General features: G+C 31.7%; 1 protein-coding gene across 1 annotated transcript in view; it reads right to left on the reverse strand.

Moving 5' to 3' along the window:
• Nucleotides 1-17,318, reverse strand: part of LOC111003218 — a 220,476-nt gene that overhangs the window by 36,435 nt on the left and 166,723 nt on the right. The window contains exons 5-6 of the mRNA XM_022273619.2: nt 11,279-11,412; nt 1,568-1,720 (exon numbers count right to left, since the gene is read on the reverse strand). Coding sequence (XP_022129311.1) covers nt 1,568-1,720; nt 11,279-11,412 — 287 coding nt within the window. The remainder of the gene's footprint in view (nt 1-1,567; nt 1,721-11,278; nt 11,413-17,318) is intronic.

The raw sequence follows: 17,318 nt of genomic DNA on the forward strand, positions 1-17,318 counted from the left end.
AATAAACTATTACCACCACTTTTTTGGTGGAAATATACATTGGTGAAACAACGACATGACACAACTCTTTTTTTGCTAATAAACTGTCTCATTAACTTTTGTAATTACAATCTTATCTAAACCTCTTTATGATCGTATTTCATGAAAGTAAAATTAGGTAAACACGTATTCCTAACATTGTGCACATTATATTTTCCGTACTACGGAAATCTTCGTGTTTTTTTAAATAAAATGTTTTTGCAAAAATTCAGAAAACAAGTTATAGAACATCAAGAAACAAAATGAAAAAATCATTAAAATAATGATTTTTCCGGGGCAAGTATATTGAAATACCGATTTTAATATCTCATTATATGCGTAGTCCTTTGATTCTATAACTAATAATCATAGACCCAAAATTATAGTAAATATAGATTCTAGGAGATAATAGAAGCGGTAATGACTATGTTGGAGATGGCGTAATGATTGTGAACGATAGTCTTGTTTGTAAGCGCACGCCCATTAATCAATGTCTAAAACCAATTAGAGAAATTGTTAGGAGAAAATCTCGAAACTCGCGGTTCATTGTTTGACGTGAATTAGTAAGGATATTTATGAGTTGAAATTTTGATTAAGTTTTAATTACAAACGATATTGATCAAAACTATTTTGCATTAATTTCGGAGCTGAAGTTTGATCATGTCTTTGACAACATTAATTTTGAATGTTCAATATATTAAATCCAGTTTCATACGTTTTAATTATGAGAAAGTAATCCGATATGAAATAAATTTTATATGATTTACAATTTGTGCATTTGTAAATAAAATAAATTTTAATACTGCCACTTACAATTTGGCTTAATTAACATTTTTATGTCTTCGTAAAAAAATTCAAATGTATTTGAAAGAAACTTATAGATATATTAAGGGCGGGCTTACCACAATCACATTGAAGATCTATCTATCTGAGTGATGCTTGAATTACAAACAATAAATATGTATTGATCCTGCACAATAATTCCAATTGTAAAAAATAAAATATATTTTTTTTTAATACAACATCATCCCTTAAAGGCCGGCAACGCACCATAAAAATAGGTGTCTATGGGCTGTGATGACCCCGCCGGCTCGTTTTTCGCCCTATATACAAAAAAAAAACAAAAAAATACAAAGAGTACATACAAAAAAAAAGTCCTCTAACTTTTGTGTAATTTAGTTTTTATTCAATCATGGCTTGTATTATGGAGTCAAAAGTTGATTGAATTATGGTATGTTTGTGTGGTCGAAAGCCACACTTTATCACTCGTTTTATCTCACAAATTTCAGGCATATGTTTTTTTCACTAGTTACTAGAGCGGTCAGATAGACGTGCGCCTGAAATCATAGATTTTGTTAGCCAAATGCTTGCCTAAGTCATTTTCCAAAGAGCATGTGAGACTGTCAAAACATGTTTGCGGCATTTCGTTTTCGAATAGTAAAATTTAAAAATTGAACGTTTTACCTTATTTATGAATACCTAATGCGATTGTTACTTGCTGTAGTGTGTGTTTTAATAAGTTGGATGCGAAATAAGTCATTAAGTTTACCTGTATAGTATCAACAAAGGGCCCGAAAGCCTTCCACGGGCTGAATATGATGTTGGTGTTTTCATCTCCGGGGGCGTGGGTGGGGCCAGCCATCGGTATTGACACAGCCGGGCTGGGCAGTATACGTTGTTGGATTATTGGCTTGCCTTGAATCTGAAACGAAATGGTGATTAGATTCAGAATATCTATAAAGGATTAATTTATTACAGATTGTAATTTAATTCCATCTGATATTATATTCATAGTAATACTCTACGGATGGACGCGGATTAGATATCTGTTCCTGAGAAAATCGTATTAATTGCACCTAGAAATTTTTAAATCATTTGCGTACGAACGCAGGGTTTACTTGGTAAAGATTTGTTGATTGAAGTAAATAAATGTCAATTCATAGCCATAAACATAAAAGTTCGAAATAAGATACTTCGTATTTCATGACGTATAGCGCTATCTGACAGTCGTGAAACGCAAAAATACTATTAATCATACCAATAAGTAATAAATAGCTTATTTGGAACTTATCCGGACATTGTGAAACAAGCCCCTATGCTCAATTGATAGATTGTATAGAATTTAAAAAAATACAATTTTACAATAAATTATATTGTCTACGCGTACACAAAATCTTATATACATATACATATGAGTGTTTTCGTAGTAGTTCTATAACTTTTTTATTTTATATAAATACTTTTTCAATTAATAAAATTCGAAAGCGTCGAGACTAAAATTATTAACTTAAATTATACGCATACACAAAGAAACTCTATACTCTCTTAAATTAATCTTTATAATATGATTCTGAAATAATCTTTCCTATTTTGTAAAAAGCTTCTCGAACATATAATAAGATTAAAGATCTTAAAAGCTACGAACTCAATAAAAATAAAAGCCTTTCTTTATGTATTATCTTAGGACTACACACAACAAAAGCTGGCAACATATTTGCGAGCCTTCGGGCAGTGAGTGCCTATGGTCGGTGGCGTCACTTAGCACCAAGTGAACCGACACCTAAATATTCAATTACAAGTATTTCCTAATTTTAAAAATTTCTAATAGTAGCTAGTTGCTACATTTTTATTAATTCAATTCATAGGAAACCCACATCAGAAAATGACAAGATGGATTATCCTCCTCCCAGACTGGGAAGATATTGTCAAATAAACTGCCAGATGCACAAAAGGCCCAGGACATGCCACAATGCCCACGCGGGGAAATGAGGGATGACAGCCGAATGGTCAGTGTGAGTTATTCAATATTTAACGTTGATGAATTATACGCTTTGTCTACAATTTAATATAGCGGAAGAGTTTTAAATTAGGAACAAAATTTAACGGACACAGAGCAAATTGTGAAGTTGAAGTGATATGAAATTTGAGTTAGATAAGTACAGATTATTATACAAACATTTATAAATATAAAAATTATTTTGTTATTTTTTCTGTGTTTTTTGGAGGTTTTAAGGAAAACAGAACTTGTATTGTACATAGCTATCAGATGTTTTAAATAACTTTACTGTTTCTAAGCCGAGATTTTTAATTATATTTTTTTAAATAATTAGCATTTTAGTTAAGATAGGCCATTATAGGGTCAGCTAGTGTATAAATACAATACGGTACATCTATTATGTCAAACATACGAAAATCAACGTAACATAATGAAATTATTACAGTTTAGGTGTATTTTTCTAACGAAATAATTTTATTATATACGCAGGAACATGGGCCACGGCCCGGCGTTATATAACAGGTTCAATCAGTCAATATCTATCAATGAGAGTGTGTGGGCTTGCGAGTGCGTTGCCGGCCTTTAAGGAATTGGTACGCTCTTTTCTTAAAGGTTTTCTGGTTCCACAGCGGTGGTGCGCGGCAAAAATTTCATTGGTAATTTATAATTCAAACGTTTACACACAAATGGGAGTATGGGCTAAAACCAATTTAAAATCACTAAAGCCTTAACTCTGTGGTTGATTTGTCACAAAAGGTCATAGTGTAAGTTTTGGACAGGCGAAGAGGGTTGACAGATGAATTGTGAGTTGGTCCGAGTTATTCAGTTAATGAATACCGCGGGTTTGTTAACTGTCTTGTGTTAAAATGTCATGTAAATAGAATCAAACGGTCAATTGTCAGAAGATAAGATGACTAACAACTGGTAAATAAAAAAATAATAAAATATTTTTTTATTTATAATGAACTTTGTAAATAAAATTCCCAGGATAGTCCTCATATTTTTTTAAATAGAACAAAAAAATATTCATATTAAGATCGGTGAATAAATATGATTGAATAGACTTCATCTGAAATAAATTTTTGAACATTGGATCAGAGAGAGCCAATACCAATTATGTTTATCTATTTATAAATTGAATTTATATCTACAAAAACAATTTTTTGAACTAACCAAATATCAAACATTGCAAAAGTCAAAACGCAAAAACAGAGGCTCACATAAAAGCTGTTAAAACCCGCGTTGTCAGTTACGCGACATCGTTTGCGCCCCTAAATATAATCATATTTCCATTATTTCCCATATACTTCAACTCTCTTATTTCCCATATATTTCAAACCTCTTGATTATATCTAGCTCGTCTGTATTCGATTCGTACTTTTATACCTAGAATTATTTACTCCAATTTCTTATTACCGATTGAATATTGTGTTTCAGATGTTGGCGGAAATCTGGGTTTAATCATTAAAGTTCACCTCATATAATGTTGTATCGATAGTATATGTTATATCTTTTGTAATATGTAATAAAAAAATTAATAATAAAGATACATTAAAAACATTGCAATTTCTAATAATTATTGATATATTGATGAAGGTTAAGAGTATTGTTAATACTGTATATTTGTACCTATTCAAAACTAGTCAAGAATTAATTCAAAAATAATGTTTTGTGTTTACAAAGGTTTAATTTGACTGAGATTTTCTTTCCAGAGAACCTGCTTCAAAAAGTAAAATTATCCACATTTATGAATGAACTATTTTGCCGAAGTTATAATAAAGTTCTGATATCTTATTTTACAGATAACTGAGCCAGACTCGATAGTGATTTAAATAATACTTTTTACAGATACAGCTACTGTTGGATTTACGTACGTTCGTGCAAACCGAAATTAAAGTAAAACTAAATAAAATTACACAATTATCATAAATACGGAACATGTGTGTATTGTAACATTTAAAGGAATGTTAAAAATGCTAAGCTCTTGTTAAATATAAAATCCTTAAATCATGAAAAATTACGACATAAATATATGTAGTTTAAAAGTCAAACTCGAAAAGAACAAGTTACCAAAAGCGCGGTGAATGTAAAAAAGTTGAATAAATTTATATTCAAGCCCCGTCGACTACTCTTTGTGTTGCTAATTCCATTCCATTCTTTTTCCCGCCCTGTCATTACCCAATGTAACATCTGTGCCAGTTTTGGATCACCGCACATGCATATTTCTAATCGCAAATGACTATTATCTGTATTCAAATTTCTTACGTTTATCTCTGGGATTTCAACTGTCATTTTGAATACAAAGTAAAAATTAATGTATAAAATATATATGTAAAAGCCACGCAAAAAAGAGCGCACGATTGTGCGCTCCGTTGATTCGTCCATATTACGTTTTAAAATCTCACCTCTGTTTTTATGTACTCCAATTGATTCACCTAAAAATCATATTAACAGGAAAGTTTTCTTGATAATAACCGCTCTCTATAAGTATTGACAGATAACTGATAGGAACGATCGATCTTTGATGCTCATAAAGAGAATAGAGCACCTATCAGAAACTAAATCTATCTTCTTGATTACTTTAGGACAATGTACCAACAGGCGATATGTAATATTCGCAATGTCTGTCGCAATTATCTCACTTCACCCTTTTATAATAATAATAATTAAAAATGAATAAATCGAATAATTTATTAAATTTAAAAACTTTGGTCATTGGGGCAGTGTATTTAATGTTGGCACCATTTCCTCGCTATTTTCCGATACTTATTTCTTGAGCGAGGAAAGCACCAGGCGTCAACGGAACCCACTCATATTACCCGGTTTATGGTTTAAATAGCGACTGCACTTGAACCCAGCATCTCGCAGCCCAAGTTGTGTGAAGTACTTATATTTTTGCCGTTAATTATTCTCCGCCAGCTCTGTGGTTGCCCCAACTTTTATTCTTGCCCAAAAGAGGTGAGATAGTTTTACATAGTAATTTATTTTATTTGGATCTAAAGCAGTGAACAATACTGAGGCCGTGTCAAATCAATATCAGTAATTATAACACCCGATTACATTAATATACTATTAGTTTAAATATTAAAAGACATTTAGATTATAAGTGTCACGCCAATTCTAAATAACTTAACTTACCTATTATTATAACACTATGTTAATGTTTGTATTATATAACTAATATGGTATTTGCTTTATATATGGTGGATTGAGTGGATTTTAGGAATTAATGTACCACTATCTTAAGAAATAAACGATTTTATTTTATTTTACTACAGAATACATAGATGAAATATGTCCAAAATGTAATATGTCGATATAGTGTACACTGTCAAAATTAATTTATGTACGACGTTATGAATGTTTTACATTTGATGTTTAATTAATAGAAATAATAAATGACAAGTGACTATGTAAATGCTTTTTTCATATTTGGTTTCAGAAGATAATTTTTGATTTAGATAAAAATATCTTTACATAATAACATACCCCTTACCATCTGCTCACGCTGTGTACAGATATAATTGGATATCAGATTTTAAAATGTTGTTTAGTGTATAATAACTGTATGTATGTAATCAATCTGTTTTCCGTTTTTGTACCTAAATGTAAAAATAAAAATAAAATAAAGTCTTAATCCTCTAATATCAAATCTTTTTCCTAGTTGCAGGGAAATCGGATTCCACATATCATATACATATATTCATTGTGTATTGCAGTACGATGTGTTGGCTCAATTTGCATATCGCGAGCAGATCTCGCCTATCTCGCCTGCGAAGTCTGATGGCACCAACGGTGCGACAATCCCGGTCGCCAAATCGACAATGTTCAGGCACACTTTGGTGTTGTATGTAGTATGTAGTGTAGACTCAATTTCCGCACTTCGATGTTTATTTGATCCGTTGTGCGTAACAGACTAGTGTTATAAATGCTGATTTTCTTGTAACATAATTGCTTGATGAAGCGTCAGATTAACGCTGTATTAAGCGAGAATTACTGCACTACGAGATTAGCGCAATCCAAGATAAGATATATTAACACCAATCAAGTTTCATAAAACAAGTTTAACCTGTCTCCTTGTCTCCTAATTTCATACATATATGAAATTGATTTCAAGTCTCCCAGTAACATATAAAATAAAGGTTTCATGGACACGTCGGTAAGCTCGCAAGTGCGTGTTGGCCTATATAAGGGGCTCATTACATCCGCGAAACGTCAGTTAAATTTAAAATTATGTTTAAATAATTATAAGTTTACAATAATACATACCTTCATTCCGTTAAAAAGGGTTTTTCATTAAACCCAGCCATGTTTTATTAAATGCACAATTCATAAAATATTGTATCTAAGTTCAAATATAAATATATTATTTTTTATCTAATTCAAATATATTATCTAAATCATAATTGTAAATACAATATTGTTAAAATTTTGAACTGATTTTTTATGAATTCTTTTAATTCAAACAAAATAAAAATACTACACAGTAATGTGTAAATGATATGTTAACAAAAGACAATACTACATTGCTGGGTTGTTTGACCGTCATGCCTTAATAGACGACTGTGAATACCGCTAAGAACATTTTCTTTATAGCAAACATGTCTAAATAACTAATTTTCATCTTATGTTAGAGTTTTTATAGGCCGTTTTAAATATTTCTAATAAATACTGTCTTATTGTACATAAAAAAATATTTTTTCATATCAACAATACAACCACACTTCGTTATACAATGAGAATCGCGAAACGCAAGTCATAATAAAACTTAATCCCGCATTGGTGTCTTTTTACGACATATTCAATCCGCTAAAGTGTCACTATCCCAGACTAGCTCAAGTTTCATAAAGGTGTAGATCGTCCAATCCTCACGAGTATTATACGTTTTATGCTGAATTTTATTTCAAATCTTGATTTCTTGGCTGTATAACTTTAGAATTCAAATGCATACGATGTTTATGACGTCTATAAACCAAAATTCTAGTTCCAAAATCGTTGTTCCACAACTGACCATTTAAAAAAAACCCGGAACCAGCTAATTTATTTCCAAACTAATTCAACTTAGATTCCAAAGGAAAAGAGTGGATCTATAAAAGGCCGGCAACGCTCTTGCGAGCCTTCTGCAAATGTGACTGTTCATGGGCGGCTATATCTCTTAACATCAGGTGAGCATCCTGTTGCCTCCTATTACATAAAAAACTATATAAAATATTTCAAGGATAAAGCTTCATTAACGCAAAAACGCGTTAACCTAGGTTTTTGAGTGCATCTAAATAATAAGAACGCATGGAACTCTTTAGATTGTTTTATGATGTTTAGAGATGCACTAATTATGCGTGCATTGCGATCATATAGACATATATCGGTATATCTTGATATTTACACTGGCCGAATTCACAAGTTTCTGAGTCCATAATTTCTGATGACGCTTTATTTATTTATTAGCCTTTTTATTGCTGACACCCAGTATAATATACTAACACTTATTTAAGTTACATCAAAAACTTAATTCTAATGCATAAATAAAACTTAATCTATTACAACACTTGAACCGTTTTGAGTAAACAGCGTGTCCTGTGACATAGGCCTCTTCCAGCTGCTTCCATTCTTTTCTAAGGTTAGCTCTTCTTGTCCAAGTTGTGCCTCCTATTCTCTTTACATCGTCCATATTTTGCTCTGTCTTCCTCTTTTCCTTTTGCCATCGCGTGGTTGCCATTCTGTAAGTATTTTTGTCCATTTCAACCTAGCATGTCTCGTCATATGTCCGGTCCAGCGCCATTTCAATTGCCTTATCTTCTTTATAATGACCTCTACTTTGGTCGCTGATCTTATCTCTACTCTTATTCGATGTCTGAGTGTTACACCCACCATGCTTCTCTCCATTCCTCATTGGAATCTTCTCAACTTTAGCAGATGATTTTATGAATGCCCAAATCTGACAGCCATATGTGACACATGGTAGGATACATAGATTGAACACCTTTTTCTTAGCTACCATTTGAAGTCTTTACTTTAAAGTACTTATATACTTGATGATTGTTTAGGTTTCATTAATTAGATAAAATTATGTATTGATACAAAACAACTTTAATATAAATGTGTTATACAAGTTAGTTTTCTTACAAAATGATAGCAATGTAAGCCGATAAGCAACGATTCAAGCTAAAATACGCGCTGATTATTTCCACACCAATAAATGTATGTGAATTGAAAATAGTGTATTTGCACACGTTATTCGATTCAGTGAAGTTGAAAGAAACCTCTCGAAGTGAAACATGTTTTTGAAGTTCGTAGTTTTATTGTCTATGACAAAAATTTTCAATGCGATTCAGTTCGCTTTGAAACATGCATGGATTAAAAATGAAACAAGACTATAGAAGGGGATGGGTGGCAAAACTTGAAGGTTGTAAACCTTTTAAACTTTTAAGGTGGTTTTATTTGATATGTGATATTGTTGAGATTGGATTGTTCATTATGTTTGTCTGTATTTTTTTCTGAAACTAAGCGTATTTCGAGATATATGTATATGATTAATAAAAACATTTTGTGGATATATATACATCCCATTCTAACCTACTTTCTGTAGATTTCTCAAATATGTCACCTCACGAAAAATTAACGAACTTGAGCGAAAACACATTTTTTTCGAAATTTCGGTAATTTCTTGCAATGTAAAACTTTCAAGTCAGTCGAAACCGCCTTCAAAGATTGTATTGATTCCCGTCTGAATGTTTTTTTTAGTAAAGGGATCAATGAACTTTGTATGAGATGGCAAAAGTGCAGAAAAAGCAATGGTATATACTTTGATTTATTATATTAATAAAAAATCTAATTTCTGTCCCTCGCATACAAATTGCCAATTACATATGTTACCTAATATTATATTTCAAGTAAATATAATATTATTATATCCTATTGATTTACTCATAAGTAAGATATTAATTTAATAAATGGCAATACAGCTGAATAATATACGAGAGAGTTCCTCTCGTTCAGGCGAACCACATTTGCTCATAAATATTGCATCGGATTAAAATGGTATCATTTTATGAGAATTGTATTATCTTTTTAATTCACTTGAACATTGGATATTGAAAAGATTTAATACAAAACTAGCACTATCATTTAGATGTTGTAATATAATATTAAAAAATGCGCTGAATGAACTGGTATGTATTTGGGTTTCCGCAAATACACTAGATTGATATATTTGAAAGGGTTCAACACCAGATTGTAACATAAGATAGGATTTGCACCTTCGAATATAAACATAGTGTTCAGATTTGGGACTTAGCTTTGTATTTAGGTAATTAATCAAATATGAAATTTTTGACATACGGTAGTTTCATAGAGATAAATCTCATCTCTGAATATAAAAGGCTCAATTGAGAATTTGACTAGCACAAAGAAGAAAAGTAAGATATTTAAAGACAATATTACAATTTTGTCTTGTCTTTGAATGTCATGAGTCTTTCTTTGAGTTCAGCTTGTATATGGGTAAACTAGGGTATATCTATTATGTACACCACTAGGTTAGTTGTTTCACAGGGTCTAGCATTGATGTGGTGGTGAATCATTAGATTCTACAGCGAAGCCAATTGATGATGAATGAGCCAACTTGCCATATAGTAGCTAAATAAAAGAATTGAAGTTTTGTTTTCAACTCAATCTCTCTTAGTTCAAATATACCACACAGTCCTAATCACTGATTATAGAAATGTAAGCAAATTATTTATCACTAAAGCATTAAAGCTTCATACGTAGCAGTAATCATGCTCTACTCAAGCATTCATTAGCTTGCACCGGTAATAATTATCAATTAGTTCGCGCTGACGTCACCGTTGACGTCTGACGCGACGTCATGACAGCCCGTGACAAATGAGAGGCTTCTATTGAAGGAAGATTTTAATAGTAGGGCCGAACAACCTTAAAAATATTATTCGAAAATTTTAATCAAATTCAAAATCATTTATTCATTGGTAACATAATGAACACTTATGAACGTCAAAAAAAGAAATTTAATGTATTTAAGTGCTTCTAATTTTACATTTACTCTCAGTTCTTAAATCAAGGGCTTATAAAAAAAGGGAAGAACTGGCAATAAACTCTCCGCCACTCTTTTTAATCGCCAAGTGTTTTACTTTTACACAACGTTTATAAGGAGCTGCAACCATTACACCATGTTCCATGTGACATCTTGAGTTATATGAAATAATAAAATAAATTAATAACGAAGATTTGTCCTCTATCTTAGCAAGAGGCATGAAATAGGAGCACGCATATATTTCTAACATCTTTATGACTCCCTTATGTTTATTTAATCAGCATTCCAAGCACACCAGGGATTTGAGTAATTCCCATATACAATTTTAAATCTATTAAACGAGTAAAATAAAAAAAACGCAATTGACTTGCACCACAAACATCATCAAGATATACATTATACGAACAATAACACAATAACTTTAATTACGTTTTACTTACATCTCTTCCATTGAGAAGCCAGGTAAGATTTGCAGGTGGATCGGCCGGTGGTGAGACACACTGTGCACGTAAAGAGTCACCAGATGCGTACCAGCCTTTTTCTGCTTTTATCGAAGGCTTTTCAGGAGGAAGCTCTGTGGACAATGATATTTAATTCAATAATTGTCTCATACATAAAAGTATAATTGTCAATCAGCTTGGCTCCATGATCTGTGGGAGAGTATCGGGTATTTATCGGAAGGAATATTTGATGTTCCAAATTTATCCTATGTTTGTTACTACTCCATGACCTAACTGATGTGATACACGATATCTCGTCAAAATAATACATGAAATTCGTACGAATGAATAAGAAATATATATCATAAATCATAGTTTTAAAGATTTGATTTTTATATACACTGTGAAAATTATTAACTAAATAGTTATTGAAGTTTGAAATTTCACCTATACTAATCGCTACAACTAGATCAACTATAGAGGATATTGTCAATATTTTTATTTACAAAGTGATAGGGACAAAAAAAGTATATTATTCTGCTCCTAACGGAAACCATTAATATCAGCGGCCTTAGTTTTGGCCTTAGGTTTTGTAAATATTTCATGACATTTTTTATTGGCAAGTTGGATCAGCTTTCTCTCTCTTACACTCGCCTTTGACATTTAGGTCTAAAGCATGCTTCGTATACGAGTGATTAAATGTGCATTGAAATGTCCTTAACATCTTGAAACCGTCCTTAAAGCCTCACGATAAAGTCTAAAAGAAACCATAGCTCATAGAATAAGCCCAATAACCCTAACAAAGCTTTATATTAAAAATAATAATCTTTCGTGTCTTATGAATATTGACTGTTCAGTTCAATCACAGCAAAGTCCATTCAACATTTAACGCTCAAGTTTTTTAATCTAATTTTTCGACCTTAATTCGGATGGCCCCAAAATTGTCAGTGTTTAAAATATCCCAAGGCAATTTACAAAAGATTATTTTGACGAAATTCATGAAAATTGTGGTAATATTCTTGCACTGAGTTTTTAGATAATTTCTTGTCTTTGTTTAGAAAAGTTTTCTCCCAAACAGTTATATGTCCCTGAATGAAACCGATAACAATGAATGGATAACCCATGTTTAATTATTAAAAAATATTATTAAAAGGAGTCCCTTTAGGCAAGGTTCCGAAGATACTGGCAGCGTTCCCCAACTCAAATTCATAATAACTTTTTCATGTCCTTAAATATAAAAAAATGTGTTTAATAATTTGCTGAAAATTTAAAAAAAAAACTTAACACAAAATGATTTATGATTTTATAATTTAAAATGAAGTCACGACAAAGATGGATGAAGAAATATGGCGGAGTAAAGCTAGGATATTAAGATGGATTTTTATTGTAAGTAATAGAAAATAACATCAAACGATTTTATAGTAAATATAAGATTTCTTTTATATTTAACTGGGAATTTCTCGTTATGTTAATAAAATAAAAGTTATTATAAAAGAGGTTTTCTTTGACACAAATCGCAATTATCTTGCTAAGATGAATCTTTTGATGGCTATTAAATCGAGGACAACACAATTAGGCTTTAATTAAAAACAATTATGCTTTATTTACTATATAAGAAAAACAATCAGTGGCTACAACTCTGTTGTCTCTGTGTCTGTTTCATGATCTGATTTATCGTATAGGCAAATAGGTGATCGACTTCTGTACCTGACACACACCGCTTAAGGTAAGCCGGCATGATTCCTATACCGTTCGAGCGAATGTTAAATTCGCATATAATAAGAAATTTGCTTGCACAGCTGGGTATCGAACCTATGACCTTAGGGATGAGAGTTGCTCGCTGAAACCACTAGGCCAACCTTGCTTTCTTTTTGTATTATTACTTAATCTATACCAAGGTGAAAATAATTGTGAATTACAGAACCAATTTCAAAAATTACCGTTGATATAGGAGGTTTGGCACATAAACTGACAAATAAATATATAATTGTGTGTTATTTGTTACATTACTGCTATTTATTATTAATTCCTGCTAATATGTATTCATTTTTTTTCGTTACGTAACTGTTAAGCAATTGTAAATGCTATCTTTTCATCATTAATAAGACAGCGCTATTATACTTTTACTATAATTGGTATGTAAAAATAATTAGCTAATGGTAATTTTTGTATTAGTACCTACAGTTTTTAATGAAAATAAATATCCTTAACCGTAAATAATTTCACCAGTAAAATGACATTATTCTTGCGTCACTGATGTGAAAAGCAGAGCCTGGCTATTGACATAGCGATCGATCATAAATCTGTATATTCAATCATCTTTTAATTGATTTTTTTTTTCGTATAAGTAGCTAGTATAATAGTAATAGGCAAACAAATACATAAATGACGTTTTTGTGTGCAATATAGATGTAGTTCCTAATATGTATTAGTATCGCTGATATCACAACTATAAAATCGCGAGTTACAAAAACTCATTACTGGAATCGGAATCGTTACTATCGCCTTTGGTTTTTGATGAGCTGAAAAGTTAAAAGGTTAACATGGAAAATAATAATATAGTTAAGCCTTCAAGAGAGATACAACGATTGCAACGGTCATACAATTTTTTCGATATCATTTTCAGTACGATTTGTCTTTAGTCTTAAAAGAGGCTTCTGTTTCTGTAATCATCACTTCATCAGCGCAAAATTTCTGAGGTCTGAGAACGGAAGAGAAAATGCGGTGGATGCGGAAGCACTTCGAAATATGATATATTTGTATGAAACCTTGTCCTAAATATATTTTTAAAATTACTTACACTCTCATTGTAATGTGTACTATTACCCCTTTAACAAGTCATTTGCTACAACTAATTTACTATCATTTGTCCTTCTGAAAGGTTCTTTAATATAGAGTTCGACTAATTTTGTTTTTCCTATCATTTGTTTTTTTTTCGTCTATTGCATATTTGAAAGGCCGAACTCAATAAGCCCCAAACTGTGTAATCAAAATAAACAAACGTGCCGAGCGAAAGGCCCCGAAGCATTAACCCCAGTGCCCGCATGTGGGAACAGATTAACCGCCTCAGAGCCGACTTTGGTAACTTTGACCTTCCTGTCTTAAATTACTTAAGTTTAATTGCTGGTCGTGTAATGTAAGTCTAAAAATATTTTTATATGTTTTTTTTTATAGAACAGGGGGAAAACGGGCAGGAGGCTCACCAGAAGTTAAGTGATACCGCCGCCCATGGACACTCGCATGTGTGAGGCAATTGTCGCGTTTTACATAATACTTTGAACTACGTTTTAAGCGATCTCTTCACAATAAATAAAATTGTATGGTATTTTTTTTAACTTAAGATACCATATTAAAATTTGTCTTGTTTATATGCCTCATCTTTTTATTTATTTTTTTATAGTTTTTCAAAATTTTAGTTGTCCAGTTGTTTAGTTGTCAATCAAAGATTTTGAAATTGGCTTATTTTTATACTATAATTTAAATATAAAGCAAGATACGAAGCGAAGTCATATTTCTTAATAGTGCTATGACATTGCATTGTGCATTTAATATTATTTATGTATATGACTTACTCAACTAAGACTTCATATTATTGATAATTTGTAATGCCTATTTATCAAACAACCAAAAAGATTTTCCCTTACGCCATCAAAAATGAAACAAACATCTTGGATTTTATTAAAAGCCCAACTAATATTATATTTGTTCAGTTGTAGCAAATTTCAATTTCTGTTCAGAAGCCGAAATAATATTTGCGATGAGACGAACCATGTCTTGCTCGTTAAGCTACGATTTGTCAAGTATTGACTTTAACAGTTCGTTGCTTCAACGACTGTTTTATTTTTTCGTAACCATTTCACCTTGGCAACGTTATATAATATCTGTTAGTTAACTTGTTACGAATATTGCTTCGTATCATATATGTAGAGAATAGTTTATTTGTTTATTTATGTTAGTAAATCTAAAGAAGATATGCCTACCAAAAAGGTTTATTTAATTAACTAGTAACGGTATTTGATTGTGGTAAAGCTGCAAAGTTTGTTTCTTGGGTTAATCCAAAAACGAATAGTTTTAATTGCTGAAATAGTCCATTTCTTGATAAGATACAATACAGTATAATGTATGATAAAATGTAAAGTCGTGTCGTCATCTTTTGAAATATTTTTTATAATCATGTTTTTAACTTTACATTTTCTTCGCAAGTTTATAAGTTGTTACTTTTATTTAATGTTCACATTTCATCTTTTTCATTGATTCCGTTAATTTATATTTCCTGTTAGTGCTAAACAGCAATATTATTAAATTGTGTTGAATAAATAAATCAAATGGTAATGGTATACACTTAGAGACGTACTGACAGTCTTCAATTAAAATCTATATATATAAAAGAAAGTCGTGTTAGTTACACCACTTATAACTCAAGAACGAAAGAACAGATTTGAGTGAAAATTGGTATGGAGGTAGCTTAGAGCCAGGAGACGGACATAGGATACTTTTTATCCCGTTCGACAGCGTTCCCGTGGGACTTGACATGAAACGTCAGTCACTATAAAAAGTGGTATAACAAATAAGAATCAGACTTGGAATAATAAAACGCAAATGATAGCTATGTAATTGACGTATAATGACAGCTATGTAATGACGTATATATGACAATTTGATATTTGTAAGAAATCAATATTCAAAATATTTCTATTAAATAAATACGTTTAATTATTTTTACAATTTACAATTTAATTATAATGATAGTGCTATTGCCCATTCGTATAAACAGTGAAGAGAACTATAAAACTCGGTATGGTCGTATGTATACAGTTCATCCAAAGAATGATGAATGTTTCTATTTGTTGTTGTTGTCGAATGACGCATTTAATCGAGTAAAGGAAGTTTATGATACTTTAATGAAGGCAAACGATGATGAAAATGGTGGTTTATATTTCCTAGATGCCCTTGGTGGAACTGGCAAGACATTCCTCATGTCATTAGTTTTAGCAACTGTTCGGGCGAGATCCAACATAGCGGTTGCAGTTGCTTCTTCTGAAATAGCAGCCACATTGTTAGAAGGATGCCGTACGGCTCATTCAGAATTAAAATTACCGTTAAATCTTCAAACTATTGGAGAACCAACGTGTAATATTGCAAAACACTCAGCAATGGCCAAAGTTTTAGCGGCATCGAAAATCATCATCTGGGACGAATGCACAATGGCGCATAAACGTGCATTGGAAGCACTTAACCGAACATTAAAAGATTTACGCAATGAATCGAGATGTTTTGGAGGAGCAATGATTTTACTGTCTGGCGATTTCCGCCAAATACTGCCAGTAATTCCAAGATCTACGGCTGTCGACGAAATAAACGCTTGCCTCAAATCGTCAAATCTATGGCGCTATGTGACGAAACTGCAGCTGATAACAAACATGAGAGTTACATTGCTTACTGATAAAAAAGAAGAAAAAGAATAAAGATGTAGATGACCTGAACTACATAATGGTATGCGTTTGGTGGTTAGAAAATTGAAGAACAATGTAATTTACGCTACGATAATGATAGGAAAATTCAAAGGTGAGGAAGTTCTTATTCCGAGGATCCCGATGATCCCAACCGATATGCCGTTTGAATTTAAAAGACTTCAATTTCCGATACGTCTTGCATTTGCCATGACCATCAACAAATCACAAGGCCAATCCTTAAAAGTTTGTGGTTTAAATCTAGAACATTCATGTTTTTCCCATGATCAATTATACGTGGCATGTTCACGGGTCGGAAGACCATCAGCGTTGTTTGTTTTTGCGCCTGATAATAAAACAAAAAATGAAAAAATGTGTATCACAAGGTACTTAAGTGAAGAGCAACCTATGTACTAAAATACAGAAATAATAATGAATGATTAATGTAGGTATTTAATTTTTTTGTATTTTTTCCAATAAAAAAACCCAAACTGCTTATTTATTGCCATTAAGGCGGAACAAAGTTCGCCGGGTCAGCTAGTATATTTATATAATCATCGTCATGAAAATTATACTGTATGTCAACGTTT

The sequence above is a fragment of the Pieris rapae genome, chromosome 16 (assembly GCF_905147795.1).
Source record: "Pieris rapae chromosome 16, ilPieRapa1.1, whole genome shotgun sequence".
In the NCBI taxonomy this organism is placed as follows: domain Eukaryota; kingdom Metazoa; phylum Arthropoda; class Insecta; order Lepidoptera; family Pieridae; genus Pieris; species Pieris rapae.